The sequence below is a fragment of the Pomacea canaliculata genome, linkage group LG7, assembly GCF_003073045.1.
Source record: "Pomacea canaliculata isolate SZHN2017 linkage group LG7, ASM307304v1, whole genome shotgun sequence".
NCBI classification, from domain to species: domain Eukaryota; kingdom Metazoa; phylum Mollusca; class Gastropoda; order Architaenioglossa; family Ampullariidae; genus Pomacea; species Pomacea canaliculata.
In genome coordinates, this window is record NC_037596.1 from 19,115,682 (window position 1) to 19,127,301 (window position 11,620).

An 11,620-nucleotide genomic window follows, 5' to 3' on the forward strand; every position below is an offset into this window, starting at 1 on the left:
AAGCAAGGCTGCTGGCGTCAACTTTTGTCGCCTCTTTAAGGACAATCACAAACAACTGGTGCACACACAGATAAGACAAGGGCTTGGGACAACGCACAGTACCTACTCACTGTGACGAACTCGAGGTAAGGACGGCAACACCTGTCCTGTCAGTTACTTTCACTCTTGATATAGGAGTTTTTTTGTACATTATTGAGCGTGTGTGCAATAGAGTAGTTGGTGAGATTAAAATGTTGCTTTAATTATTTTATTGAGATAAGATGGTATCAAGCTCACAGAATATATCAATTTTGTTTTTTGTTAAAACGCATTCATCTAATTTTTTAAGGCATGTAACCAAGATTTTTTATATTTGTAAACAGTTGCATACGATTAAATTTTGTTTTTTAAATTTCTGAACAAACTTCTCCAATTTAGTTTTACCTGAAGTTTTAACGCATTTTTTTCTTTGACAGGAACTGCTAATTAATGAAAAAAAAAAACTGCTAAATTTTTAACTCTGTCACATGATATTTACACAGAAAGTATGAAATCTTTGTTTGTGGATCTTGAGATTTACTATGTGAACTCTTGTTACATTTACCACTCTGTTAGTTCTTTTACCCTGCGAGCCTGGTTCTCAGCTTCTGGTACAAAGATTGCTCACGTCCACGTCAGGGCGAGACTGTCGGCTTCCGGTGAGTGTTCTGCATCTGCAGTGTAGAATTTTTAAAGCTTAACAACGAAAGGACACTCTTTAAAACAAAGAAAAGGTTTGAGTGACACTTCGAGAGTACTGGTATTTCTACAATGTTAGTGTTAGTGTCACTATTAGGCTGCTGCACACGAATCAGAAGGCGATGACGATCAAAAACAATATTGAATTTTCTCTCATATTGAGACCAAATATAGGCGCTGTCGTCTCAATCCCGTCTTTATATCTCAACAGTGCCCTCAGAAAGTAAAATAGAGACAAATAATTATCAGAATGACATTTCTGTAAGTAGGACCATTGATGTAGGTGATCTAACTTCCCACAATCATCTACGGACACCATCATCAGATGTCTTCATGTTTTGATACAGTGCCTGGTGCAATCGCCACTCTCATCAGTTCTTCCTCCTCAAACGACTCCTGGGCTGAAACAATTGTATGCAGGGCAGATCCCACATTGGTGAAGGAGCTGGTTAGTCTGGAGGTTAGCATGGTCAGGAATGGGTCCCGATGGCCGCTGGCCTACATCAACAGGTCAGTGATGTTACTTCCTGTTTCCTCTTTATGCTTTCCACGGGAGCAAACGTTCACTCTCACATACGGAGACATCTTGTTGAATTCACACTGAACAGTCAATATAGAATAAAAATAGGAATTAATTATCTTTATACATCTCCTGCTGCTATACTCCACCAATTTTTATTAATTTTCTGTGCTAATAAAAGACTTCTTGCCTTTCAATCAATGATGATCAATGGATGAATGATAATTAATGCAAATGATGACTTTTTTTTAAACACTTGCGGGGGCGACAGCTTCCTGAACGACACCAGTGTCAGCTACACAAGGGAGGATGTGGTGGTGGAGGGTACGATCTACCCGTATAACTCGGCTGCTTCCAGTCTCAACGTGACTTCCATAATGGCACCACAGGATGGCAGCCCCGTGTACACAACCACGTGCACAGCCCTGTATTCCGGGGGAGACACCAGCAACGGCCTTGAGGTGTCTATGACGGATGTCAAGATGCGATTCCGCAAATAGCAACCTCTCGAGACAAAAGGAAGTCCAGCTGAAAACGTTTTATGTAATCAACCCTTTAATAATTTTATTGACCTTATAGCATACAATGTTTATGTTTTAACTCTAAACAATGAGGATAACACTGCACACAAGTAAATAGTTTGCCTAAAGGCTGCCTTCTGCATGTCTCATGTTTGTTAAATAGACTTATGTCATACTGAGTTGTTTTTGAACTATTATTACTTAATGTTAATCACATGTAAGGTGAGAAAAACAAAGCTTAGCTCTTGTCCTTTTGTGTACTATTAGGCAGCCTCTGCGCTATCTTTTTATTTAGAATTATACAAATAATAAATCCATCTTTCACAACAAATATTTGTTGTACTCTCAAATAATCGTAAACGGACAAATGGAAGCGCGCAATAATTAAGACAGTTTGGAAAAAGTTAACACACCCACCCACAGACTCATCCATCACAGAAACATCCGTTACAAAGGGGCTGAACTCTTTGTGACTAACAGCAAACACTACACGAAGTTGTCGCCCGTTAATTATCTCCGCTACTCCAGGCTCTTAACAGCTTACAAACGGAGTGAAAATTGCTCTTTTATTTGTGGTGACGACTGATTAAATTTCTCTCTGAATGACCCCTGCTGGTGACCTCATGGCATTGTAATCAGGACGAGTGACGTGTTAAGTTTGACAGTTAATTGAGAAATGTGTCAATATATTTCATTGTCGTTGATGCCAGTTGCGAGGCCTGGACATCGAATGATGAGACTAGCAGCAGCAGTCGACGGTCATCTTTCTGTATGAGCGGCATGGCACTCTGTTCACACGTGCCTGGTGCTTGCTCTTCTTGCTGGAAGGAAGTGACGTAAGCTCGAGGTCTCCGACTGCACGTGCTGGGCGCCCCTGACAGGTGGTCGCTGTGACGTCACGCACGTGCGGGGAACAATAGCATCGCCGATTAAACCCGCCAATCACGCAACCGTTTGAGGAGATTGATGACAGATGTCACTGCGTGCTACTATTAATCTTGCTTACATTTGTTCTCTCTTTCTTTCCTTTCATCTGTCGTTCGCTAGAACCCTGGTAAGCAGGTGAGAGTGCGACTCAATTAGCCCCTCATCAATGCATGCCCTCCATCTGTTAATTATTGTTGTCACAGTTGTAGCCTTAATTCCTTTTTTACACCTTTGCTCATACCGAGAGAGCTGAATCTATTATTCCTAAATAGCAGAATTATTTCGTTCTGAATAATTTTAAGGACGAAAGCAAACAGAGATTTCGAGTTTTGTAAAGAGTAAACAAACAAGACAACAGATGTATTACAGTGATATTTTCTAGAATAGACGTTTCCTTTATGGTTGCTGTTGCCGTAAACATTTCTGGGGAGCAGTGCGTCTTCAATACAGATATTTTCTGGGAAATCCTACACAACTGCATGTCGTATGTTTGAGAAGAAGGAAAAATATAATTGACTGAGTTTACTTACCAAGATTATATCAAGCTCAGCTGTAGAAGCTAAGCTTACCTCCTACAAATATAGTTTGTTCGTAGGCGTCAGATGATTTCACAAAGAACAGTGACTGTCCTCGACCCTGTGTGAGACATCAGCCTGAGGAATCAGACAAAAACATCGCTCTTTTTTTCTTCTTCTCAGACATTATTATCTCACTCCAACGGAGCCACGCGCATGCGAAAAACGGCCACAGACACACTCACACACACACAAACACACATCTAAAGGGAGTCGCCCGCACGCCCAAGAGTAAGACCAACTGCATCATGTGAACAGCCGTTGGCGGTGAGTGAAACTCTTCTGTTTGAAGAAGGACACACAGCGGCAAATCGGCAAACACGGCCGTGATGCTGGCAAAATGCAAAGAAGTTAGAAAAGTAAACATTCATGGAACATATTATGTTTTTTTCTGTTGACTTGTGTTGCTTTTTAAGAGGTGTGATTTAGTTAGTATATCTGTGCCTGTTTATATACATGTATATACATGTACCGCAACACCAAGCATCCTGCAGCTTGTCAAGACTGTAGCCATGGTTACGGTGAAGCCTGCGTTTCAACAGTAGTTTGACAAAGATCCACCCAGGCTAAGCCACATTCGTTAGTGGTGATAATTTTAGGGTGAGGCCTGATATTTTATTTCAATCCACTTTGAAAGAGAATGGTGAATTGTTTCGTCAGAGGTTTTCTGTCCTTTATTATCTTGTTTCTCTTTTTGATACAAACAACAGATTCTGGCCACACGCAGGTCCATGTCAACAAAGAAAAAGAATCATCGGAAGTTTTAGAAAAGTTAACACAAACAGTTTAGAGAAATTAAAACAGTAATCCTTTTTAAAGTTAGATAAACATGTGCGATACTATCGATGTGATGCAAAGATTATGTATTTTACAGAAAATACTCCTGTGTGTTTAGCAGTCAATACAGAATTATGCAAAACAGTATTTTTAACAAGGGTTTTGTTCAATCATCTTGACAAACATGAAAACAGTCGTGGCGGACATAAAGAAAATATGTTTTGTGATTACTAAAACGGTTTAGAGAAACATAACTTTATGATGTGACACTGAAAAATCGAAAGACAAAAGGCGAAGCTGATTTGTGAAATGAGTTGAATACTAATTTCTTTGTTTTTTTTTTTGTTTTTTTTGTTTTGTTTTGTTTTTGAATTATTTCAGTGTCTGCGCTGACACCAGCTCCCACGGACTTTGGTATGTACCTCACCAGCTTCATTTGAAAGGAGATAAATAAACACGTGATGGTAGTATCGAGAGAAGTTGTTATGCTGCTGTTATTGACGACGACGACGACGACGACGACGACGACGATGATGATGATGACGACGATGACGACGATGACGACGACGATGATGATGATGATGATTGATGATGATTGATGATGATGATGATGATGATGATGATGATGATGATGACCATGACGACGAAGCTGATGAAGATGTCTGTTCATTTGAAAATACTCAAGACTGCCCTCTTGGAGTAACAAGTTGTGGATGTCTGTTCCCTGTGATATTTGTTATCTTGTCTTGTGCTGCAGATTGGTGTCAGAGATTGTTTATCTCGTTTGAAACGTGAATTAATTACCTCTTTAATTATCGTGCTGGCAATCTCATCAGAAAGTTAATATCTTTTAATAGGCAATCTCTCTTTCTGTCTAGTCATTGTGGACAGTGTCTGTGTCTGTGAGAGAAAGAGAGTGTGGAAGAGAGCAGGTGAGGAAGAGGGTTGTGTGTGTGTCTGTGTGCATATCTACAGGAAAGTTCTAATCATTCTTTCTTTTGTTTTGTCCCTTCTATTATCAAATCATGATCCGTGTGCAGTGTCACTGACCAATCAACAACTTCTCATTATAATTCTACTAAATTTTTTTGTCATTCAAGACTTCATTCGCTTTCAGAAGTTCCTGGAATTACGATCAAGCAGGATGAAGTATTTGACCCAACCATATTTCTTATCACTTGCGGGGAAACATATTGGGGAGATGATACTCTCTTCAACCGGGAAATCAGCCACATTCCTGACCAACCTTCTGGAACATCCACCCCGCGACAAATTGCCTTCAGTGGCAGGTGGTGTAGTGCATGAGTGTGTGTAGACAAATATCTGCGTGCGTGCGTGCGTGCGCGTGCGCGTGGGCGTGTGTTTGATTGTATGTGCTTGTGTGTGTGTGTGTGAGAGAGGATGTGTTTGTGATCACACAAAGTGTTTTCTGTAAGACGCTTTAGCCGGATATTGTCTACAGAAATGTAAACATTCTCATTTTATATTTATATATATATATACATAAAGCTTATTGCACTTACATAAAGGTAGTATCCTGCATCACTAATCAGTGGGACGTGCAAATGTTCTCATTCAGCCACACATGTCAGTGTTTTTGTTGTTGTCATACACTGTACACGAGTGTTTGTGATTACATTCAGGTCTTCAGTACTGAAACTCGGAGTTTTAAATCCAGATGCGGCAAAACCAGGGGTAGCGGTCACGGCTTTGCTTTCCCCTCTCACTGTCGGCTATGGGTCTGGAACTTGTGAAGACACAGGTAACTCCCCTCCCCACACACACACACACACACAACATTTCGTTGTTCATCTTCTACTTACATAGTGATTGTATACAGCGCCACCTAGACACTTAAACTGCTGACTGCTCAAATAGTTGAGTTCTTAAAGAACATATTTCACAGAATTATGATTTGTTGCTTGACCACTTGTTTGGCGCCCCTCCCCCCTATAAGACCTCAGGCTTGTGGTTGAGAAGCAATCCTCCCTCTGACCATCAGTTTCAAGCAGTAAGTATTGTATCTATCTATCTTCTTCCAGAGAGTAGTGTGGTCGAGTGCTCTTTTTTTAGAATGTAATATAATTTTAAAAAACAGAGTTGCATTAAAATCAGTGTTGGTGCATTTTTCTTGATCTTCAGGTCTGTACCGATGTAAGGAGGTGTATCGGCCAGTTAACGAGGGAAATTATACGATGAAAGTCAGCGAGGCGAGAGTTCAAGCCTGCTGTGAGTTTACACACTCTTTGAGGACTATGTTCTCTCGCACATGAACCACTTTCTTACTAGAAATACCTTTTACACAGTTTAACAATAAATAAATAAATAAATATTCCACATTCTAGCAGAAAAATAGAATTTAAGAAATTAATTTAGAAAAGAAATTGTTGTCCAAGAATTCAATTAAATCTTGGATACTAAGCGGTTCTTGCTGGTCTCCAATGGTTCCTGCTGGCTAACAGTGGTCCTCTCTAGCTCTCAGTTGTACTTACGTGTTTACAGTGGTTTATTCTGGTTGATAGAGGTACTTACCTGCTTATAGTGGTCCTCTGTAGCTCCCAGTTGTACTTACTTGTTTACAGCGGTTTATTCTAGTATTTAAGTCAAGTGTTTATTTTCTGTTCCTAGTGCCTGGCGCCATTGCTACTTTGGAGAGTTTCGTGAATGCGACTTTTGTGAGAACGAAGTTGGTGTGTCAGGTGAACACCAGTCTTGTGTTCGAGCTGCTTAGTCTGGAGATCAGCGTTGTCAGGCAGGGCACCCGTCACCTGCTGGCCTACATCAACAGGTCAGTGACGTCACTTCCGGTGTTATCCTTATACTTACACGGGATTTTCCCACTTGCTGCACCCTTAAGTTCTAGTTCAGTCTGACTGTTTAATTTTTGTTTTAATTTTGTGTATGACGGCCTGAGAATTAAAAGCAATTCAGATGTATATATAAATAATAATAAAATTATTTAGATCAATACTCAAGTAGCAGACTTTAAATAAAGCAAAAAACATAAAATACAAACACAAAATCCAGACAAACACAGACATGGACAGACAGACACACAGACACATATAGGCACACACCGACACAGACAAACATGAGAGAGGGAGGAAGGGAGGAAGAGAGAGCTAGAAGAAGGGATTTGCTAACCTTCCTGTGTTGACCTTACGACTGCTACCCTGACAGCTTTGAGCAAAACAACAAGAACAACCACAAAAAAAAACTAGACGAAGACAAAAAGGAGGAAAAGAAAACACACACACACACACAAAAGGCGACAGTCATGAATGTGTGTTATTACTGTATTATTATTTTCTATTTATGTCTCATGGGACGACAGTTTCCTGAACGACGCAAAGCTCAGCTACGTGAGCAAGGACGTAACGGCGGAAGGTCAAATCCACCCGTTTCACCCGGCTGCATCCAGTCTCAACGTGACCTCTGAGGTCACTTCCTTTCTGGATGCGTCCGAACACACGGCCACGTGCACAGCCGTGTACTTGGCTAGAAATGGCGGCGCCAGGAATGTAGTGTCCATGGCGGACATCAAGGTATGGTTCCAGATATGAGGTCTGGCAATGGAGCTCGAGATGGAAGATGGAAGATGATGGAAGATCTTCGACTAGCTGGACGTAGACATGACTAAACTGACATAAAATAATACAAAAGTAGTGATGCCATCTTAGGTGCACCTCTATTGATGCTGATGTCCACATAACATTTGTTGTCCATTTATCCAGTTGTTCACTGTCCTTGTTCACTTTCCCTTTATAAGGAGGCATTTGACTGACAGCAGAAGGCAGTGTTTCTCTCAAATAAAAAATAAAATCTGTGAAATATATAAAGTCGCAATGAAAGAGAGAAAAAAAAAAGAACTAATGAAGGAAAGTTGGCTAGTAAAGATTTTTGATACCATGTAGTACGCTTACATTTCTTGTAGAAGAATAAATGTCAGATTTATTATTATTGTGTTCTTATTATTTGTGACGGAAAATGTTTAGTTCCATCGCCTTGAGACACAGAAAGAAACAATTATAAAGGCTAGGGTGGTGTTCTATTTCCTGATGGTTTGAGAGTGTCAGCTCTCTGTATTTGTGGTTTCTAAGTTGGCCTGTGGTGAGTTTTCTGTCATTTGACACAGGATTCCTCGTCATTGTGTTTGTCTGTCTGCTTGTTTGCGACTTTGTGATTTCCTCTACAGACTTGTATTGTCCCGTGACTGCCACCCTCCAACTGTCATAACTGTCGTCTCTGCTTCGTTACCATGGACATCCTATCTGTCTGTGGACGGTTCTGTGGACACGACTATTCTGAGTATGAGCTGATGTGTTGTTATCTAATAACGACTTTGTGTATCACAGCTAAGAGCTGTTGAACTGTTCCTCCTGAACATCGTAATAGGAACAGATACTACACCTCTACATCAGCTGAATACATTAGTTCTATTGCAACACATAAATAGAAAGCTGTCTTCTGTATAGGTCTACAGATAATAAGGATGTAGACCTGTCGGCCATTGAATTTCTATCGATAAACGCATTAAGATCATCATCCACTGCCTCGTCGATAATGTCATCAGCATTCATCTACTGTGCTATTCCTCGTAGACTGTCACGACCTTACGTCGGACTTGCGCATTCTTTACGAAAAACGACACGAGATCACTTCCAGGTTGGGACGTTTGTTTAATATACACACAAACATAAAATACACAACTCTACCTCTCACTCGTCAAAACATCAATAATACATTGGTAACTAATCAGTCCGGTAATGGAGGTCGGAGCACCAATCTGGAACCTTGTCCAGAGTACAAAGGGTCTCCCTGATAAAGAATATGAATACACTTACGTTACCGTCTGCCAGAGTCACTTCAGTAAGCATCAAAATGTCCAACGTATCTCGGCGTCAGGAACACTCAGTCCGTCCACGGTGAGCGTGCAGGTACACCGACACACTCCCGCAACACACTAATACACACTCCACGCTGCTACGTATTCCTCCAGGATATCCGTATCTGGCGCTCACACAATGCTACACCAGAAATACACACTCCACACTGCTACGTATTCCGAACACTGGGTCCCGGAATATCACAATAAACACTCCAAGCTGCTACGAATTCCGAACACTGGGTCCCGGAATATCACGATACACACACTCCAAGCTGCTACGAATTCCGAACACTGGGTCCCGGAATATCACTCCAAGACGTCGACGGACTTCACTCCGCTCTGGACGTCAGACTCAAAATGGAGTAGGCATAGGAAGGCTCTCGGGCCTTGCCGCTGTTAGTGTCTTCTCTTGAAAACCTGGTCCACTTTAGTGGGTCCCCTCTCGAAGTTCCTGTAACTCGGTGGTTTATTTAATCTAATGAATTTATAACTTACATCTATCAGATAATTCCATAACGTTAAAAAAATATCTTTACTGTTAGAAATTAAGTCACCACGTGATTAATTTAGAAATTCTACTTATATTTAAACTTTAACAAATATTTAATCTGTTACCTTGTCTAGGCAAGGAACTTAATTTCAACGATTCCCCGATTCTATAATCCAGACATTCAGTACAACCGACCGTCTAGGCGGTGGCGTTGGGAATGCTCAAAAACAGTTCACCCCGCCAGAACGCGCGGTGAACACTACTCACTCCTAGCCACGTGAGCCACGTGAGGCACGGGAATTACACCTCAACCGAGCTCTGTCACACGCTCCAAAAAAAATACACACTGGAGGCACGGACTGGTCCTTGACATAGACTCAAGCTTGTTATTATATCTACGAGCAAGAGAGGCTACTCTCAAATCCATCAAAGATACCAGTATGGCGGTCTTGTGGTGAGAGACATGATGTGTGCAAGGCATGTATACTAATCCGTCAGTAGCAAATGGTTCTGTTACCGTGTTCTTCAAGTCACATTCCTTTCAAAGGCCACACAGACATTTTCTTACAACGACCTGATAGAAACTCCATTTACACAAAAGTTATGGCTGCTTTCATGCAAGACGGATTTGCAATCATGAAACTGAAAGCTGTACACAACCGTTTTTCAATAGTTTTTAATCACTCATTAGAAGACAAAGAAATGTTTTATGTATGTGAAAGACAGCATCTGGTTATGAATAAAAAGAAAGGTAGGAATAATATGCTGTAGCAGAAATGTAACAGAATACATCATCATATCGACAGAAGTCTGTGTGTCTACTTTGCTCTGAAAGCTAGACACGAACTTCATTTAATTTTGTTTAGATGGCAACATGTTAGAGATGCGATTCTAAATAGTTCTTAAAAGTATAACAATAATTACGAGTCGTGGAAGAAGGAATTGCTTTTTCGTCTTAGTCACGAGACATGATAGATACATCAAAGACATGCTTGAGAGACAGAAGGAAGAAGAATGGGGTGGGGTTGGTGTTTCTGTCAGTAACCGAGACTATCACGGAGATCAGCCAGCAATGTAAACACATGCCACATGCAGAGAAAGAACTGCGTGCGTGAGACGAGATCTGAACTGGTAGGTCTCCTACGAGTGGGCTTGTTTGCTCCAAGTTGGGCTAGTTCCAATGAATCGAATGACGATGTTGTTGATTAAGAGAACCAGTCCGAGTACTGACAGACGTCCTGTCATCAATTGAGCATAAGACCAACATATAAGACTATCCTAAGTGTGGTTGCCACCAAGATGGACCACTAGGCCTGGTTTGCAGTTAGGGTCTTGAAAACAAGTAAAGCACCGTTGTAAGTGTGCAGATAGCTTGGTCTGAATAGTCATTATGCAACATGAGACTAAGACGCGTGCCTCTTTTTCAACACTTTTAGTGGTAACCCAATAATCTTTTCTCAGAACAACAAAGCGATGTCAACCGGTCTGGTTCGGCGGTGTTACCGGTACGACGTCACACTTTGATATCGTCCTTCGGGGTACCATGGACGGTGGTCAAAACTGATCGGGTAGGGTAGACAGAAAAATACTGGCTGGGTATAACAGACTTGCCATACCATGCAAAACTGACATGCAGCTGATCAAGGCAGACCTCAGAAATGAGCCTGGTGAGTCGATGCATCTATATCCACCTGTCCACCCTCCCTCGACAACCAGTTCTGGAGGAGAAGCTTGACAGGGCGCCATTTGATACCAGTGAAGGGATGAATAAATTAAATGCTAAAAAGTAGACTGCAAAGCTAAAGATCATTGTCGCGCTGACCATCCGTTTCCGGACAGTAACTGTCATGGACCTGTTCTGATACTTTTTTTCCTCATAGTCCTGATTTCATCCACCTATGCGTTGTGTGCATACGTGCATGATGGTGACTGTGAGGCACTAGACTGTGTCTTACATGATGCTTCGTATCGGATGGCCTTGATGGTAGAAGCAGTCTATCAGAAAAAAGTTTTGTTGTTCTTTGGTGCAGCTAAAGGATGGTCACTCCTGGAAAAATGTCCAGTACCCAAAGCTCTGACATTACCACAGTGAATACAGAGTTATGTTAATCTGTGCAATTTCACCTTCATTATTACTGTTGAATATCTTAAGAAAAGTTCTGATACACTGGATATTGTTTTTTACAAATGCCTTCATAATAATAT

The 11,620-nt window shown here is 41.2% G+C and overlaps 1 protein-coding gene across 1 annotated transcript; it reads left to right on the forward strand.

Moving 5' to 3' along the window:
• The first annotated feature begins 4,674 nt into the window (after positions 1-4,674).
• On the forward strand, positions 4,675-7,869 carry LOC112567501. The gene is made up of 6 exons (XM_025244193.1): positions 4,675-4,736; positions 5,138-5,326; positions 5,681-5,799; positions 6,180-6,266; positions 6,666-6,825; positions 7,372-7,869. Exons 1-6 carry the CDS (start codon positions 4,675-4,677, stop codon positions 7,598-7,600), a joined length of 846 nt encoding a protein of 281 aa, XP_025099978.1. The 3' UTR covers positions 7,601-7,869.
• Positions 7,870-11,620: the final 3,751 nt, after the last annotated feature.